This window comes from Chaetodon auriga, chromosome 18 (assembly GCF_051107435.1).
Source record: "Chaetodon auriga isolate fChaAug3 chromosome 18, fChaAug3.hap1, whole genome shotgun sequence".
NCBI classification, from domain to species: domain Eukaryota; kingdom Metazoa; phylum Chordata; class Actinopteri; order Chaetodontiformes; family Chaetodontidae; genus Chaetodon; species Chaetodon auriga.
The window spans coordinates 7393033-7412249 of record NC_135091.1 but is presented as its reverse complement, the minus strand read 5'-3'; the positions used below and the strand labels follow the sequence as shown (position 1 = coordinate 7412249).

General features: G+C 42.9%; 2 protein-coding genes across 2 annotated transcripts in view; both read left to right on the top strand.

The window, feature by feature from the left end:
* ppp2r5a (protein phosphatase 2, regulatory subunit B', alpha isoform) overlaps positions 1-11909 on the top strand; it is a 39213-nt gene extending 27304 nt beyond the window's left edge. The window contains exons 5-13 of the mRNA XM_076756302.1: positions 3482-3612; positions 5150-5209; positions 5753-5861; positions 6248-6301; positions 6500-6550; positions 6641-6760; positions 7013-7140; positions 7743-7844; positions 9110-11909. Of these exons, the coding sequence (XP_076612417.1) occupies positions 3482-3612; positions 5150-5209; positions 5753-5861; positions 6248-6301; positions 6500-6550; positions 6641-6760; positions 7013-7140; positions 7743-7844; positions 9110-9350 (996 nt within the window). The 3' untranslated portion in view covers positions 9351-11909. The remainder of the gene's footprint in view (positions 1-3481; positions 3613-5149; positions 5210-5752; positions 5862-6247; positions 6302-6499; positions 6551-6640; positions 6761-7012; positions 7141-7742; positions 7845-9109) is intronic.
* A 2262-nt stretch (positions 11910-14171) lies between these two features.
* On the top strand, positions 14172-17857 carry opn8c (opsin 8, group member c). Its single transcript, XM_076756914.1, has 4 exons — positions 14172-14274; positions 15963-16256; positions 16544-16875; positions 17357-17857. The coding sequence occupies exons 1-4, from the start codon at positions 14172-14174 to the stop codon at positions 17855-17857; spliced, it is 1230 nt and encodes a 409-aa protein (XP_076613029.1).
* The last annotated feature ends 1360 nt before the right edge of the window (positions 17858-19217 follow it).

Below are 19217 nucleotides of genomic sequence, written 5' to 3'. Positions count from 1 at the left end.
TAGAGGTCAAAGCATAAAGGCAGCCAGGCGACGCTTCCCTGGAGGAGGCAGAGGTTCAGTGGTTTGCTCAAGGGCATTTTGACATGGGAGGAGGCATTTTTGTGTTGCAGTGATCAAAAAGATAAGGTTCCACGGCATCCATTCAAAGCCTCAGAGAGTCCCTGTCAGGTGTGTCTGGGAGACCCCTGAAGTGACATTACTCGTTGTTGATTGTTTGATATTTGTCCATGTCTTTAAGGTGTTTCTTATTGTATTGCTGTCGTGCAGCAGCGACCCCCCCCCCCCCCCCCCCCTTTTTTTTTTTTTTCCAGAAATGGGTGTGGAGTAATACAAACATGCAACACAGCATCTCAGCGTGGGAAACATGTTTTGATGTCAACTTTGATTTAGTCAGCGCTCTGTGAACCTTTGTACCTGTTCCATGTAATCATGATTTACAACCGTACTTGTCCAACAACATCCTGAAGTGACAAAAATCATTATACTATGCATGACAGTGTTGGTGACATATCCGAGTGCCAGAAAGATGATCCACGTGTGATCAACTTGTGCAGAAAACAGCTGCTGCTGGAAACAGCCTCCAACATGGGAAAACAGCCATATGTGGAGTTAAGAGCAGAACATGTGGTCAGACACGTGGTCAGGGTGTATTTTAGGCCTTTTTTAGTCAGGGATCACTGGTGAAATGTTTTGGACTGTGTCTTTGTTGGTGTGAGGGATCTGCTTTTGCTCAGTTTCTGGTTTATTATCAAGTGTTTGGGTTTTGAAAAGCTTGATGCATTTAAATCCAAACCTGTTTCAGAAAGTTTCAATGGTCTATGTGTTATTGATTTCCTCAGTTTAATATTCCTATGAACAATAGCTGAAATGCTCCTGTTAGAAGTGAATTGAACATTGTGGGAGCTTAAATCATTTCCAAGCCCGGCATGCTGAATACTGTTTTGTTGGCTCAGTCTAGTTGTAACTAAACTATTCAACTGTAAAACACATTTGTTTTTGCACACAATGTTGAGTTTATGCAGTTGCAAAGTGCGAGGCTGTGAGACGGCTCCCTGTTTCAGCTGCAGACTGTGTGTGGCAGCTTTGTCCTGCTAAATCCATACAACAGAGCTGATAAAGCACTCTTTCAGAGCAGCCAGGAACACATATTTGCATACAACTAACTGTGTATGTGTTGACTTTAAATGATCAGTTTCCAGCGTGTCCTCGGTGTGTTGTTGGTTGCTTTCATGCCCGTGTGTACCTCCATCCTCTCTGAGTCATAAAACCAAGAACACACATACACGCTGTAGCAGGGTGCGAAAATCTGATATCCCTGTCAGCAGCTCCTTGTGGCTGTACTGATCCTCACACACAACTGGTAAAGACATTTAATCACAAAACAAAATCATATCAAGGTACAGATGAGAACAGATGAACTCTGACGTGACATCGTCCAGCCAGATGGAGCCTGAGGTTTTATAAGTAAATATAGAAATCTTTTTTTTTTAAGCTAATTGCCTTCATGAGTGGGCCTTGTGTGTAACTGCAGATAACATGTAGCCTAGCAATACTTTGTTTCTGGACTCTAGGTGAAAATCACACTGTGGCTGCCTCGGTTATTCAGGGACATGTTCTGGTCAGGCTCCTGAGAAAACTCCAATCCTGGTGCGGCCTATTGTGATTGAATATTGACATTTCCTCAGGCACACACTGCATGTCTGAATTATACTCTGTGCAGCTTTTGTTTCATAATAAAGCCAATGTCTGTGTCCCATTCTGTCCCCATCAATCAACAGCAGCTCAGCTGAGTGGTCAAAAGTTTCTCAAGAATATAAAGTTTGGAGAAAAAAGGGTTTTCATGAATATATTTACAGAAGCCTCTTTTATTTTTCCTCCCTCCCTCTGTGTACATGCATCAGTTTCATGAGACAATCAGTGTCTTGCTGTTCAGGCCTGGACTAAGAAATGATCCCAGAGCCCGAGGCGATGTCTTCAAATTACACCCTGTGTCACAATAACAGTCCATTACACACAGATATTTAATTTACAATAACAGAAAAGAGACACAAGCAGATAATCCTCAGAAAACAAATTGTACATTTGATTGGTAGACAGTTTTAATAGATGGAAATGTGTATGTGCAGATTCAAATACTTCAAGGTAAAATCCTGTAAATCCAACACCGCCACGCCACAAGGAAGTCCTGGACATTAATTTAAGGCATTGCAAGAAAAGGCCTGATCGCCCTCAGAGCTGTTATTTGCTGTGCTTCTTGGTCCAGTATGGAGGGTGATGGTGACTAGTAAGGGCTAACTCGAAGCCTGGGAACTTGGAAAATATGTTTGGGCACCAAAGAAGCCAGACCTGAGATCTTGAAAACCGTGTGATGCACCTGAGCAGATCTCCAGTTGTTACATGAGCGCTGCTCGGTTACAGCAAATAAGGACCGGTTGCACTGTTTAAACTCCCAGCGTTTGACATGTGTGGCTGAATGAATGTGATTCAGCGCAGTGCAGAAGAAGAACATATGTCCATGATGAAACCCTTTCCTGGATAGACACAGGTTTAAAAATAGGCACCTGTCACTGAGGTGCTGTCGGCTCGCTAGTGGAAGATAAAAACCCTGAAGCTGATTTGAGCCTGAAAACACTGTGTCTCATCTCGATGGCATTGGCCCTGCTGCCCTCAACATTATTGTAATGATGACTTATCATATGTTGCTGGAAATAGCTGTTAAATTCCAGAGATTTCAGATCCATTTACAGTACAGAGCATCCAGGCATACCGTACATACTGTATATTTGTTATGTAAGATGCTGGTAGGATATGACCTGATAATTTACAGCCTTACAGCAAGCACAATAAAGTTGTTAAGCTTGGTCGAAAAGGCGTCCCTAGTTTGTTAGTTAGCTTAGATGTGTGAGATATGGAGAAAGCTCATTTCACAATAAGTAATCACAGCAGCCAGCAGCACTTCAGGAGCAGTATCAGGCGAACCTGCAGCGTTTTATAGTGAAGGCTTATTATGCCTCAGGGGAGATTGTCCAGGACATCACATAACAAAGGCCACATATTCAGTGAGTCGTCTGGCAACTGCATTGATAATGAGACAAGATGTAGAGTCTGTCTCCAGCTCAGCGGGCGATCTATCGATCGATTATGTCATCTGTTCACTTTGCTGTAATTAACCAGGGAAAATTAGAGACAAACGGCCCGATCGATCGCAACCAGCATCTACAACCCAAACCCTGACTATGTAGCAAGCATTTAAAGATATGCAAATGTAATTGAATATATGTTCTTCCCATTCAGTCAAATGCTCTATTGGTCAAAAATGATCCCAGTACAAGTACAAAATTTCAAGTCATGACAATACAGTTACGTCTACAGTCTGGAGACATGATAGAAGGTAGTACTGTCACTTCACTGAAAACCCTTTTCAGATGGACTCAGAACTGAAGCCGTGTGTGTTTGTCTTCTTCTCTGTCCGTCCTTTCAGCTGCTGGAGCTGTTCGACAGTGAGGACCCGAGGGAGAGGGACTTCCTGAAGACCATCCTGCATCGGATTTATGGAAAGTTCCTGGGGTTGAGGGCTTTCATCAGGAAGCAGATCAACAACATTTTCTTGCGGTGAGTGAAATGTTGGAAACATGAACGTGTTTGATGTCCCATCACGTAGTCCTGTTTTCTTGCCTTTTCTTTCTTTATTTAAACCAGGTAAAAAGTCTCACTGAGATTAAAATGTCGAGATAGACTTGGCCAGGAAGGCAGCGTCAAAGCAAAGCGTAACGTAGACGACAAACAGGCTCAGACAACTGCCACAGACGAGTAGGTCTGTGTAATGTTCAGGGATGTAAGAAAAATCACAAACCAGTTGGTGTGGCGTCACTTCCTGCTTTCAGCAAAGTCACTGCAACTGTTCTTATGATCCCAACAGTCTCCTGATCCTAACACCTGTTCCCTGTGTTTTCTTTTTACATCAGCCAGTTGAAATGAGAAATTGAAAGTCACCACTGAATCTTTGGCAAAATGTTTTGGAACAGTGCCTTTCACAAGTACCTCCATATCTGAGAATAAAGTTTCATAAGGAAGGCACCAGGAGCTCTGTCGGGCCTCTGCACCACAGGAAATGTTCCTAAGGACTGAAAACCTTTTGAGGAAATCAGAAACTACACCTGCATGTCAGCCAGAGGAAATACAAACTAAATCTTGTTCCTGTGCTGCTGCAGGTGCCACAAAGTCCTTTCTCCTCAGGTAGTAGTTTCCAAGGGTTCAAACAAGCAACATGAAGATTCTGCGCTGTTGTTTCCTCCTATAAAAATGATCTGTCATCACATGAATGGGACTGATCTTCATGGGTCTTTAGACGAGGCTTTTTATTTTCCACTTTACTTCCTTTGTCTGTATAGTTTCTGGAACTATTTGATTGCGATGGACTTTCACTGAGGATTCCTACAAGTCAGAAACTTCATTTGGAAAAGACAGTTCATCTGAGTTGTTGATGTCACTACACCGTGTAGGCAAAAACAGATTCATCCCAGCCCCTTAAACCAGAGGGGAAGAGGAAAAATGTTCACATGGAGGCATCAGATATCCTCAGCAGCAGTGTGTTGACTCTTCTGCCTCCTGTTGCTGCGTGACAATGGGCTTCAGATGATTGAAGCAGGGGGGCACTTGATGTCGTTTCCAACAGGCAAGGTGGCAAAACGGGTGCACCCACTTTGACCATCTGTCGCTGGGAATAAAAATAGTGCCACAGTTGTCAGGCTCTGTCTGTACATACCATGGGTGCAGGGCTAGATGGAAGCGGGTTACCAGACAGAGGAGGTGAAAGATGGTATGGATCATCACGTTACGTAAGGCTCGGAGATTTGAGGTTTCAGGCCCAGAACATACAAGTGATCCCAGACCAAATGCACTCTGACGGCTAATTTAGGCCAAAAAAAAAAAAAACCTAAACTAAATATAGGAAACAAGAGTTTTGTGGTCTGAATGTCTGAGAATCAAGGCGACAGCAGGAACATTTTGTTCATAAAACCCAACTCCCAAATGAGCGCGTTGATATTTCAAAGGAGCACAGTACTGTGAGCAGCTGAATCACTTGTGTGTCCTGTTTTCTGCGTTTTTTTTGCGTTTGTGTGCTTCACAATTTTTGTGGCTGTTGCAGGTTCATCTATGAAACTGAGCACTTCAACGGAGTTGCTGAGCTGCTGGAAATCCTGGGAAGGTGAGTAATGACGTCTGGTCGTCATGTAACCATGAATCACCACTGATGTGCTTTGGCTCTGAGTGCTGAATGTGTGTAAGTAGAACTTTAAAACTTCCTCATAATTCGTTCAGCTGGAACACATTTGGTCATAATAATTCATTTGAAAAGTTGAAAATTTGGCTTCTTTCTGTCCTTTTAACAAGTACGATGACTTGTTTTTTGAAACTGTCTTGTTTGTACACCCTCAAAGAAAGATGATCAGTACAAGAGAAACCTGTTCTTTATTCAGCCTGAGCTTTACTGCACACAGTCCGGGTTGTAAACAGGCTTGGACGTGGAGGACTTGTGCTCTCTTGCAGTCCTAAACTAAAAGGCCCCTCAGGCGTCCTCTCTTCTGTCATCTTGCAGTGAATTCTCTCCATGTCTTTTTTCGGCCTCAGGAGCTGAATGTATTCACCACCGCGCTCCGCTCTGATTTTGTAGCGTTCAGTCTGTGCTGCTGTTTTGTCTTTCTGTGCAGTAATCTGTCTTACCGTTGTCCTCTTGTGTTTCTGTTTACAGTATCATCAACGGGTTTGCGTTGCCTCTGAAGGCAGAGCACAAGCAGTTCCTCATGAAGGTGCTCATCCCGTTACACACAGCTAAAGCGTTGTCCCTTTTCCATGCGCAGGTAGGAGAAACTGTCTGCTATTAATTCTATTATTTTTGTCATAACATGCATTAATGTTTGCTTTATGTCATTCAAAACTGCACAGAAAAGATTTGACAGAGTGTGTAGCTGAATCATACAGCTATAATTTAAAAAATAAAAAAAACAGGTTGAAGCACAGTCCTGATGTAATCTCTGCACTGCAGCACCTCCTGGTGGTACAGATGTGGAAATGCACTGGCTCAGTGATTATTACTGTTTCTCAGTGCATCTTCAATTTCTTACATTTTCCACATAAGAAATCAATAAGAATAATTAATGAATTCACCCCAAATACACATTTAACAAGAGGTTTGGTCTGATGCGGTCTTTGGGTACATTTACTGTTTTCCTCTTGTGTCCCTCAGCTGGCCTACTGTGTGGTCCAGTTCCTGGAGAAGGATCCTACACTCACTGAACCGGTACTTTCTTTTTTTTTTTTTTTTTAAAAATCATTCTTCCCACTCAAAGCAAAAAAAGCCTCGAGCACTAAATTAGTCAACGTACACTGTGGAGAGATTTGTTGTGGGTGCCAGCAGCCGCCCACTCAAACAGACTGTTGCTTTTTTTGGCAGAAATTAGACCGAAATTCTCCTGAAATTCTCTTGTTGTCTGTGCAGGTGATCCGCGGGCTGCTGAAGTTTTGGCCTAAAACCTGCAGCCAGAAAGAGGTATTCTGTCCGTAAGCACACATCCCACTTATCACAGTCGTCTACCAGATCTGAATGTGGCTTCACGCTCTGCACCTCTCCTCTAATTAGGTGATGTTCCTCGGGGAGATTGAGGAGATTCTGGATGTCATCGAGCCAACGCAATTCAAGAAAATCCAGGAGCCGTTGTTCAAACAGATCTCTAAATGTGTGGCCAACCCACACTTTCAGGTACACAAACATACAGAGACACACAGGCCTTTGTTTTTGTCGTCTGCCAGCGCTCCTTTCATCAATATGTTGGTAACACTTTACGTGACATGATGGTGAAGTGAACTTCCATCACATGTACGCTACAAGATGCATGTCTGAAAGGGGCTTTTGTTTTCCTCATCTGAACCTTCGTCATTAAGCAGCTCAACCCCTCTCAGTCAGCCTCATGGGGAGACTTTGTCACTGTTCTCCGTCTCTCTGTCCTGGCAGGTAGCAGAGCGAGCGCTGTACTTCTGGAATAACGAGTACATCCTCAGCCTCATCGAGGAGAACATCGACAAGATCCTTCCCATCGTGTTCGGTAGCCTGTACAGAATCTCCAAAGAGCACTGGAATCCGTAAGTACTCGAGTCCAGAGAGGGCCAAGCTGTCCAGCGAACTTAATATCGTTCACGTACAGTTACACACGCTTAGCTGCGTTGCCATGGTAACTCCTGAGGTACTCAGCGTTGTAAAGAAACTGTTTGATGAATAGAGTCTGAGCTCAAAGTCCACTTATTGATTCACACTTTCAACCACATGTGAATCCTTAGCCAGCGGACCTGTCGAGCGTGGACTCAATGTACGGTTCCCAAACGTCCAGCTGTGTGTGTGTTTGAAGCCGCTGTCATCTGCTGCTCGTCACAGTGTGTTTACACACACACACACACACACACTGCAGACAGACATACAGACGCCACCGCGATGACACGACGTCTCATCATTTACCGTTTTCTTGGACAGAAAAGTGAGACAAACCTGTGAACACAGTGTCATTCATTTAGTTGCTGCACACAGAGAGACATTAAGACGTTTGCTTGTCAGTTCGTAATTCTGATTTCTTAGAAAAGTCTGACCTGCTGGTTCGGATCGGCCCTTTAAACGAACACTGCAGTGAGCACATGATTGTGGTGTCTTCCAGCTGTGTCACTGATGCCGGAGTATCTCTGCTGTGTTGCAGGACAATCGTCGCTCTGGTCTACAACGTCCTGAAGACGCTGATGGAGATGAACTGCACTCTGTTCGATGAGCTGACTTCCTCCTATAAAGCAGACAGGCAGCGGTCAGTAACAGACACTTCCATAGTGTGAAACATGGGCCGTAAATCATATGTATCATCTGCTGGGCCAGTTTCAGTCTTTGACCCTGAGGCCACAGAACCAGTTTGTCCTCTTCACTCCATTAACGTCTCTCTGAAAGCATGAATCAGTGCAATCTCTCAATCCTGCCCCTCAGGGTACAAAGTGCTGCCGCTCAGTCATGTCATTTCAATTTCAGCTTGCAAACCAGATGTTAATGAGGTTACTATAGTCAGCTACAAAGACTCTGAGAGGAGTGAAAACAGAATGTCTGGTTGAAGAAATGCTTTTTTATAATTTCACAAAATATGTGTTCTGCATTTTTATAATAACGCAAATTGTTTTCAGTGACGCTAGTATGGTTGTTTGGTTTTTTTTAATTGACAGTAATACAGTAAAATTCAACACTATAGTTGAGCAAATGTACACGGTGAGTGTGAATGCTTATGATGCTCATGATGAGCTCCTGGTGGCCACTGTATACATGTGACTGTATAAGTGCTTTGAGTGGTCGGCAACACTAGAAAAATGCTACATAAATGCAGGCAATTTTAGCATTTAGCAACTTAGCACAGACTGACACCAGTCAAGGTCTGTCTCACATCTTATTAAGTCCATTTGAATTAAATCATTAACACGTGTCCAACAGGTGAAGGAGTCTGAATACCTCCTGAAAAGGTGCTTTTAACAATCAGAGTGCAAGGTATGAGTTTTTAATCAGCGTTATTTTGCTTTAAGGTGGAATTTTTCCCTTTCAAGAGTGAGATACACTGTTCTCTGATCACCTCTGCCCTGAGAAAGCTGTGATCAGTAATATTAAATTTGATCCCTATGGCTTTTAGTATAAAGGCACCGCTGAAGTCAGGTGGCCCCCACAGGATGGTTTTGAGAAAGGTTTATGCAACACTTGCCTCACACACACACACACACACACACACACACACACACACACACACATATATCCCTGTAGCTGAGTCCCACACTGTGAAAGCAGGCTCTGAATACATATCACTTGTACTGTACTGCATAGTGAAGGACAGATGGTCATATAACTCTGTGAGAATACGCGAAGACTCATCCTGTGGTTTTTTGAACATTTCAACCAACAAACAATAAGCAGCAGTGGTTGTTCTGGAGGTCGGTCACAGCAGCTACGCCTCCCCGTGAAAACTGATTTCATTTCTAACGAAACACTGTTGAGGAAAACGAGCCACTTTATGCTTATATCGTTAAAACGTGGTCTTCACAGGGAGAAGAAGAAGGAGCAGGAGAGGGACGAGCTGTGGAAGAAGCTGGAGGAGTTGAAGCTCAGCAGCTCCACTCTGGTCCAGAACAACAGCCACGGCCTCCAGAGTGTCCAGAACAACAACAACAACAACAACAACAACAGCAGTAATAGTAACGACACCCAGGACAAGAGCGTAGACGCAGACAACAGCGAGCCTGACGTCAGCGCGGCAGCCAGTGAGAGCGCCTCATGTGCCAAATGACAGCGGACGTCGAGTTTTTTTTATCCCGTGACGGTTTGACGTGTTGTTCAGGACTGTCAGGAGAGGATTAACAGAGAGAGAAAAACACAAATTACACCTCAACAGTATATTAAATCTAGTTAGAGTGACTTAGAACGCCAGCATTTCTTTGGCAGAAAAAAAAAAAAATCTATATTTCAACTTAAGACTATTTTTGGATGTTACAGTGTGGCTGCAGTATATTGTTTATTTGTCTGATCAAAGATGTATCCTTTCACATTTAGTTTCTTAACTGAAAATGATTGTATGATACATGGGAGGGGAGAAAATAATTATGACTTGAATTTAATGTTTCCGATTGTGCTGCACTTAGACGAGCTGAATAGCTATTTAAAGATGTCTATTTTTTAATGTGCTTTTCCTTGTTGCTGCCAACACTTAAGGAAGAAGGGAACTGCAGACTTTGGGAGTATTTGGGGCAGATGGGACCAGATCCATAGCTAGACATTCAGTGTCCATTGTCGCGAAGAAAAAGGGCTGTTATCAGGAGCAGAAGACGCAAGAGGACAGTTACCTCCCGTTGGAGACAGAATGGGAGGCGCGTGGCCAAAAAAGGTAAATCTAAAGAGTAATAATCCCAGATGTGGACTGATATCTCTGGAAGTGACTCTACTTTGGACTATGAAGTCAAATCTGGTTCACAATTAAGAGTAAGTGTCATATTTGTGAGATTATTTTTGTGTTTCAGGTGTTGGTGAATATTTTTTTATCCGGGTGAAAACGTGAAGCTAATAGTTGTAACACAACACCTGCGTTTCTAAGATTAATTACACTAAAGTATTGAGAACAGGGCTTTCAGAGAATGAACCGTTTTTCAGCCTGACTAGAATTAAATGGATGGTTTCATATTTTGGGAAGTTGACTCATCAGCTTTGTTGCTGAGAGTTAGATGAGAAGATTGATGCCACTCATGTCTGTACAGTGAATATGAAGCTACAGCCTGTAGCTGTTAGCTTAAGTTAGCATAAAAACCGTGGGCTCGCCTGGCTCCGTTTAAAGCTGCGTTCAGGTCGATTTGAGCCCTGCGTCAACATTAGGGCCCGCCCACCACGGCGCTGCATTGGCCAATCACACACAAGCAAGCTCACATTCCTGGTGATCTCTTGTAACGTGGGCGCTGTGTTTCTTCTGTTTACCTCACGACTGTCGTGACCAAAGATAAAACCATTGTTAAAGTTGTAAAATCCTGTATGTGAGTGCTACAAACGGTTGTGCAGTGTTTTGGCGTCTGATAAGCTTTTAAATGCATTAATCTGTGATTTCAACATCCTGGATCGGGCTTCATTGTCTCACTGGCACCCTTAACAACACAGCGTCACCAACAGTCGCCCACAGCGCCGTTTTTAACGGCAGTTTTCTTTCTGAATCATCACTTTTGGGGAGGTTGCACTCTGGACTATTTCTGAACTGTTGTTTTTACACTTCAATGCTTGAACTGATCACAAAAAACATCTCAATTAGTGCACTTAACAGGTGTTTGTAGGCAGATTTTGCTTCATTTGTACACATCCAGGCTAGCTATTTCCCTCCGTTTCCAGTCTGTATGCTAAGCTAAGCTAACTGACTGCTGGTTGTAGCTTCATACTTAGACATGAGAGTGGTATCGATCTCATTTAATTTTCAGTAGGAAAACAAATAAGAGTTTAATTTCCCAAAATGTTGAACTGTTCTTTTAAAAGAAGTCGATTTCAGAAATAAAACATATGAGACCTACAGTACTATTTTTTTTTTTTCCAGAGTATTGAGGAAGCAAATATTTTTGAGTGTTTCATTGTGCAGATGGATTATGATGGGATGCAGGATGCGCTTGAGTGTGTACATTTGCTGAGTGCGTATGTGTGTATATGTTAGTTTGGAAGCTACTTAAAGGGAAATGCCACTCAATTTAAGACTTTTTGTACAGTACATTGTTTCTGTGGTCGAGGAACGCGCAGTCGCCGCGTAGGAACGCAAGTGGTTTTCTGTCGGAGCTGAAAAGCAAAGACTCAGACTTGTCTTACCACTTATCTGGTATTTTACAGTGCACAAGAGGCATTTAGATATATATATATATATATATATATATATATCTCCAAACAAGGCTCATTATGAAGTAGTGATATCAAGAAAAGGAAAGCACCAGAAAATTGTTTTTACAGGCGATCGTTGGCATCGATGCCTGTTCACTCCCTGCATCTCCAGACTTTATTATAACCTCACAATGTTTTGGTTTTTTTTCCTCCACGTTCCGACACTGGGAGTTGATAGATGAACGTCTGACTGCCACAGATCACAGGAATGACTGCTTCACATTGAATGGTGTTCCCTCTGAACCCGACTGTCTGCTCTCTTACTTCTGAGTTCTTCTTTTTTTTTTTTTTTTTTTCTCGGTCCAGTCTCTTCTGATGCCTTTCTGTCAGTACTGCATTCCAACCTCTGTGAATAAAAAAACTGTGTGGGGAACCTGTTTTGTAATCGCAGATCTTATTTAGGTTTCACCGTCAAATAAAGTTGACTTTATCTTTCTACTCAAGGCCTAAACACCAGTGTCTTCTTTCCCTTTTCTCTCTCACTAATGCGTGTTGAGTTGTAGTACAATGTGGAGGTCAACAGATGGTGCAAGGTGATTTTTCTTTCTCTCGTCAGCGGCGTCGGGCTCCTTGTTGCTGGTGGCTTCGTATGAGAGCTGTAACATTTCTCTGAGTTGTTAACGTTTAATAAAGTGTGTGTGTATAATCTTTATTTGCTCAGGTCTGCTTTAGATCAAGATCTCTTCTGCTAGAGAGAAAAAAGAACAACAGAACCATCTGAAATCTCTCTGAAGATGTCCTGAAATAAAAGTTCAAATTCATCCAACGGGACGAGACGTTCATGTGCTCAAGAAATACTCAACAATGTAAAAAATACACCATTACAGGTAAAAGTCCTGCTTTCAAAATCCTACTTAAATGTATTATCAGCTGAATGTACTTAAAGTAACAAAAGTACTTCCTCTGGCTGATGCTGTATATGATGATATACTTCATGACATCGTGAGTTAATCAGTGTATAAGCAGCATCTTACTGTTGTAGCTGGTGGAGGTGGAGCCATTTTTAACTACATTCTGTCACTGTTGGTATTTTAGTCCAGTGGTTCTCAACATGTGGGTCGGGCCCACCTGAGGGTCACGAGATGAGTAATGAGGGAAGAAAGGAGGAACACAAGTTTGTCTTAATTTGTGAAAAAAAAAAAAAAAAATTTAGAACAGTACATTGTAGTACTGTACAACAGAGTGCAGAACAGTATAATGTAGTGAAGTACAGTGCAGCACATTATAGTGGAGTGGAGTACAGTATAGTACAGCAGACATTTTGACTTGACACAGTGGAAAAAGCACAGATGTTACTAAAAACATTAAAGCATAGTATCATATAGTATTGTATGGTACTGTATAATATAGTGTGGTACAGGACAGGATGATGCAGTAGGATGTATATTATGGATGTAAGTCACTTGTTTACCCAAATGCAGAATCGAAGCATCATGTAATCACATCAGCTGGAAACAGAATAACCAGTGCTCTTCAGAAAAATCAGCCTTGAGCTGTTACAAAGAGGCAGCAGACAAATTATACTGCAGAGTGATTGAAAAACATGAATGACAGAGCAGTAATGAAAGCTCTTTTAATGCTGAATAATCATGATTAATAATCACAGCTTATTTATTGACAGAACTGTCATCAGAGCCCATTGTTTCTGAGGAGGGGACCACTGGCCTTCACTGATTATTTGCTTTGTGGGACGTGTAATTAAAATGGGATTTGTCACATATTTCAATAGGTGCATGACGTCATTTTAACCACTCAATCATCAAAGCTGAAGCTGAACAGACCTTCTTCACAGCAGACATGTGGCTTGTCAGGCATTGTTAACGTAATCAATCGCTGTGTTGCCTCGCAGTAATAGCTGCAACAGAGCAACCATTCATGTTGTCTGCTCCACCTGTTCCACCCGAGCTTTTCCTGCCATGAAAACTCAATGAGGAAAAGGTCTATAGATCTAATTCATTCCGGAACGACGAAGACAATGTGAAGTGAAATTGTGTTTCAACTCCCAAAGGATGAGGGAGGCAGTTTGGTCACAGCTGTGTAAAAAAGAATATATATAGTATATTAAATGAAATATATATATAAGATTGAAAATAAAGCCAACAAAGCAAAAGGGGAAAAAAATTAGAACTCTTGTACAATTTATGTGATTGGTTGAACTCATCATTCAAACATTGAGTGTTACTCCATACCGTGTACATGAGATGCAGTAGAAGTATTTAATTTACTATAGTGCATTTTGTAAAAAGGAGATTCATTTTTCTGTGCAAAACTGAAAACAGTTACATATGTCTTTGTATAGTATTATTTAAAGTAAATAATAAAAATCTGAAATTTTAAAAAAATCAATGTAATTCAACCTACTGGAGGTAAAAGACAATAAGTGTGTCACAGCTAATCTGACTGGTTCGACTCGTCATTGGAGCATTCAGCGTTCGTCTCAGTGTCATCATCAGCTGTGAGCTTTGTCACCTCCGGGACTCCCTGCAGACACTGGAGGAGCCGGAGTCACACCTTTCCTTCAGACACTTCAGCTGAACCTTCTGCGCCAGACCACGGGCGTCTCCGGGCTTTTAAAGGAGCTTGTTAGCCCGTGCTTTAAGTTACCATGGCGACACATCCGCCTGCATAAAAGTGAGCCTCCATGCACACGTCTTGGAAGGGGAGACAAGTCAAGGATTTTTTCCCGCAACAACATCAGGAACAAGCTCCACCAATGCCTCTGAACTCCTCTGATGACAACCGGACCGCCTCTGTGTTCACCTCCAAACTGACCCCTGCTGCTGACACATGTGTGGGACTGACCATCCTCTGCGTCGGTATGTGTGACCGTCTGCACGTTTCTGTCTCTCCTGAAGATGTCCAAAGACTGTTCTCGACGAGGTACCGGCCGCGTAAAGCCAAAGAGGAAAATATTAGAAATGTCGGTGTTGTTTTCTGCCAAAACTAAATATCAAAAGACTTTCACAGCTGGCAGGTTTGATCACTTATTTTAAGAAAAAGTAAGAGAGCAGAGAGGCTGAACAATCCTTTAAAGCTGTTAATCTAATATTTTTAATAATGTTGATGTGCAACATGTTGCTAGGGATTTATTTTTTCTTTCATTTACAGATGATGAGACATCAGACAGATGACCTCTCACTTTCCACTCACTTTTTTGACTTTTTAACTGAAATTTAATTGGCTTCATTTGGCTTCAGAGACATCCTGCTCAGTGTCTGCCGCTGACACCTCGATGGGGCTTTATCAGTGTGGAGTCGGAGTAATAAGACAGAGCCTTGAGTGTCTGTTTTGCAGCGCTTACATTGCAGTCTGTGACATACCTGTTCATTTTACCAGTGATTGTGCCTGTTGCCTCTCTTGTCTGTGACTCCTTTAACAGCCAGTATATTTTTAAATCTTTGCCATATTCATTTAAAGTTTGCTCATATTGAAAGAAATCTTTTTCTAAACCTCTCCGTACTTTTAGCTCCATCCAGCTGTTTTTAAATGTTGAGCTGATGCATATCGATAAAAGCAAAATATGACCGAGTGCGATGGAAGCGGAGATGAGAAACAGCAGCACACAGAAACCTCAGCTGTGTTGTGGAGGAGACTGTAACCTTCCTTAAGTTAATACAGGAGATAAACAGTCATTTACATCATGTTTTCTGTGTTTCATTCATACAAGCTTTTGCTCTTTTAATGAAATCATCTCACTGTGTCCTCATGTGAGAATTAGCATCACCAGCGGCTTGCCTTGATGTAATAATGGTGAAAGGAAGCTGAATCCGTCTGTATTTCTGTAGTGATACATGAACTGAAGAGAGTACAGTGGAGGAACATTGCTGCTTTGCATGGTTGATGTCAAGGTCTGGAGATGCACTGTAGTCTTCTTGGCTGCAGTCAAACCTTACAGCCAAACTTTGTGCGTCCTTTCTGCAATGGAAACTTGAAAGTGATCGTCAGACAGATGTTGAGCAGTGGTCAGATTGGGAGCATCAAATACACTGCAGGTGTTCTCACCCATCATGCGTCACTGACTGTGTGTCAAATGTCAACAGCTAACTCAGAAACTGTATTTCTTCATGGAGCTTGGACCTGTAATAACTGGTTTTGTAGCCGCCTGGGGGAAGTGGAAACAAGCTGTGAACGCTGACACAGCATCAGCTTTTAGGCGAGCTTGTTCGCAAACAAATTCCAGCAGATACGAAGCAACACTGTCATTCATTTGCAGTCTGGCCATGTGAGGAATTTAAGTCCAGTGTTCAGTTTCCGTTCAGCTCTGTTTTCCTGAGGTAAATATCTGGCTCTCCAGCAGCTGAATCCTCCACTATGTTCACCAGCTAGTCGCTAACAGTGATTGCTTGCTGTTTGGTCCTGATCAGGTTGTGTACAGCAGGTTTATAGTGTTTTATTTAAAGCAGAAAATAAATTGGTAAGAGTGAAACAGAACCAAAACAAAGAGCTGAACGATGCTAAAACGCAGCATCATGTGAGACAAAAATGATGTTTTCTGCTTCTCCAGTTCTGCTCTCCGTTCTGGGCAATGGGCTGGTTCTGGTGATTTGCTACCGCAGGAGGAAGAAGATGGCGGGCTCTGAGCTGCTGTGCGTCAACCTGGCCGTGGTCGACTTCCTCTGCTGCATCTGCTTCTACCCGCTCTCCATCCTGTCCTCCTTTCACCACGCGTGGCTGGGAGAAGACATCACGTGTGTTTACTACGGCCTCGGCTGCTACATCTTCGGCCTGTGCGGCATGTTCACCATCGCCGCCATCAGCATCACCCGCTACCTCAAGACCTGCTACAGCTTGGTTTACGGTGAGGGCAGCTGTTGTTGATTGGTTGTGGACTTTTTGAGGACTTTGATGGCGCTTAAAGAGATGCTAAAACATTTTTTGTGAAGCTTTTTTTAAATTTTCAACCTTTTCTGATGTGATCCTTCAAAATGTGTTAACAAATATGTTGATGAAGGCCATCACATCAATTTGTGGTACTGTGGCCCTTCAGGAAATAGTTAACGGAGGTTATAACAGAGCTAAAATGATCATATTTACACTTTGGTTTTTGTGCAGAACTGTACTAACTGGTGTTGTTCCTCTTCACAGCTGTGTGGTTGGAGGGAGCAAACAGCCGGATAGTGTGCGGTGGCATCTGGCTCGTGGCCACGGTGTGGTCTAGCTTCCCTCTGTTTGGCTGGGGCGAGTACGTCCCCGAGCCTTATGGACTGTCCTGCACCATCGCCTGGAGGGGTTATCATACCTCAGCCAAGGATGCCTTCTACGTCATCTGCTCCTTCGCCTGCTTCACGCTGGTTCCCGTCCTCCTCATTGTGGTGTCTCAGTGTCGGATCCTCTACAAGGTGTCCCGCTTCTCCTACTCGCTGTCTGCAAGAGGCATCCCCAACAACCTGCGATACGCTGAAAAACGACTGTCCGTGGTGAGTGAATAGACCTTAAAAACCATAAGTTGTGGGTTCCTGGAATCAGTGCAACACAATCTTTCCATTGATAGAAGTATCACTGATGTATATCGTGAGTAAACATCTATAAATAAGCTCAGAAATCACAGGACAAAAAACACATCTGAGATTTCTGAGATCTGAAGTCAGGCAGCTTCGTGCCTCTGCTTAAGACGTTTCTTAGAACAACACATTTCCTGCTTTGCTGCTAAAAACAAATGTCATTTTAAGTACTTTGAATACGCGTTCTGAGAGAACAGTCATTATTCATATGACTGTGAAAGATGACTTGCCAGGTAAATATTGACTTTCTTATTGTTGTGTTTTTCTAAAGAGGACAGTCTCCCAGGAAACATGCTCCGTGTGACTGCACCTCCGTTCGTAATGTGCATCATAAGAAATAAGAATGTTCAGCACTGATGTTTTTCCACTGTGACACTCTCAAATCTTCCTCTTCCAGATGTTTTTCTGCATCAGCCTGGGTTTTGTGATTGCCTGGGCCCCGTACGCCGTTGTGTCCTTCCTCTTCATTTTCCACAAGGGGAACTGGTACATGGCTCCTGAGGGCTTTGTGTTCCCCGCCCTCTTCGCCAAAAGCTCCCACATCTACAACCCCTTCATCTACTTCTACTTTAACAAGACTTTCCAGCAGGAGTTCCGCCGCCTGCTCCTCTCTTTCTGGCCCAAGCTGGGAGGGAACCGAGTGGGGGTCCACATCAGCATGGGTCACCAAGCCCCATCCCATCCCATCCACATTCAGCTGCAGGAAAGAGGCTGCGTCCATAAGAAGAGCTTTGGTTTGTCTCAGGACAGAACTTTCAGCAAGGGCAAAGGCAGAGCAACGCACACCAGCAGCAACCGTGTCCTCAGCAGGCAGGTGTACGTCTGCTGGGGGTCGAAGAACACCCCCCCCATCTTGAACAATAAACCTGCCAAAGACTCCCCGTCTGTCTCTATATGAACCCTATGTGTCTGTCACTGTTACGGCAGGTAAGACCTATGATTTAAATGGTTAAACCGAGGACAGAGAGCAACCAAAAAGCCTGGTCCTTCACCCATCCTGCATCCGCTCCTCTTACACGTGCTCACTCATCATCTCCTTTCTCACAAGCCTGAATTATCATGTCACTGTAAACAGTTACTTCATTTACTCCTGATTGGAAAGAGTTTCTGTCTATGTCGTATTATGTGAACGTGGCATGAATACAGCCACTCAGAGCTCATAGCATGGCTGTAGACAAAACATTTTATCAGATTTTTGCATTGTTGATGCTGTTTTTCAGTAGTTATGCTGTCATTAAATGTCTGTGTGGATTAATGAACTAGCACAGTGTGTAAGAGTACTAAGATCAGTTTTAAAGCTGTGGTCGGTAACATTGGAGAAACCAGCAAGACTAAGCTACATCTTGAAAGCATCCAACCAAAAAACATCCCGACCTCTCCAAAGCCAAAACACTTGAACGTGCACCACCTGCCTGCTGCTGCTGTCTGCACATGGTTATCATCGCTGACCGTGTCCAACACATTATCATAGCTCACGGCAATCAGCCTAGCATGTTAGCATTGGGAGATTTGGCTGCACTTTCACTGACATTCTTAGCTTGCTATAGCTTTAGCAATATACCTGCAAGGCTTCGTGGAAGACGAGTGCACGGGCAGCGTGAGCGCGGGCCGAATGAAATGACTGGATGAGCTTATTACAGGCCTGCGACAGCCTCAGATGCTTTCATTTTCAGAGCATTCAATTTATAGATTGCTGTTGGGATATCGAGAGAATTTCAACAATGAACCCTATTGATATTTTTCCCTGCATCTCTAAAACATTCATCATGTTTTTGTGAATTCCTTTTCACTTGATGGTTTTTGCTCTTTCTTGTCATGATTGTAGCCTGCAGTTGTATTTTTTTACACATAGTAGATCCACTCTGGTCAACTGCTGAGCACAAAGAGGGTGCCAGCGGTTTTCCCTGTCATGTGCTTTGAAAACAGACCGGCTGAATGCTATGATGGCGTTAACTCCACTATAACTGTCCTGGTTCATTGTGAGTTTATATGCGTGTGTGTGAGAGCTTTGTTATATCTGCACACGGCATATTTTGTACGCTCTGTGGTTGTTCTGCCGATAATAATATCAATAATAATGACAGTATGCTGAATTCGCAAAGGAAGACATAAAATGTTCTGTCTGATGTTTTGATTTCAACCTGAACTTACTGACCCACATTTCCATGATATTTGAGTGTTTCTTCGTCCCTTTGATGTGTTTCTCCTTCACAAATTTAAGGTTTTTCTGTTAAAGATGTAACTTGTACTGATGTGAG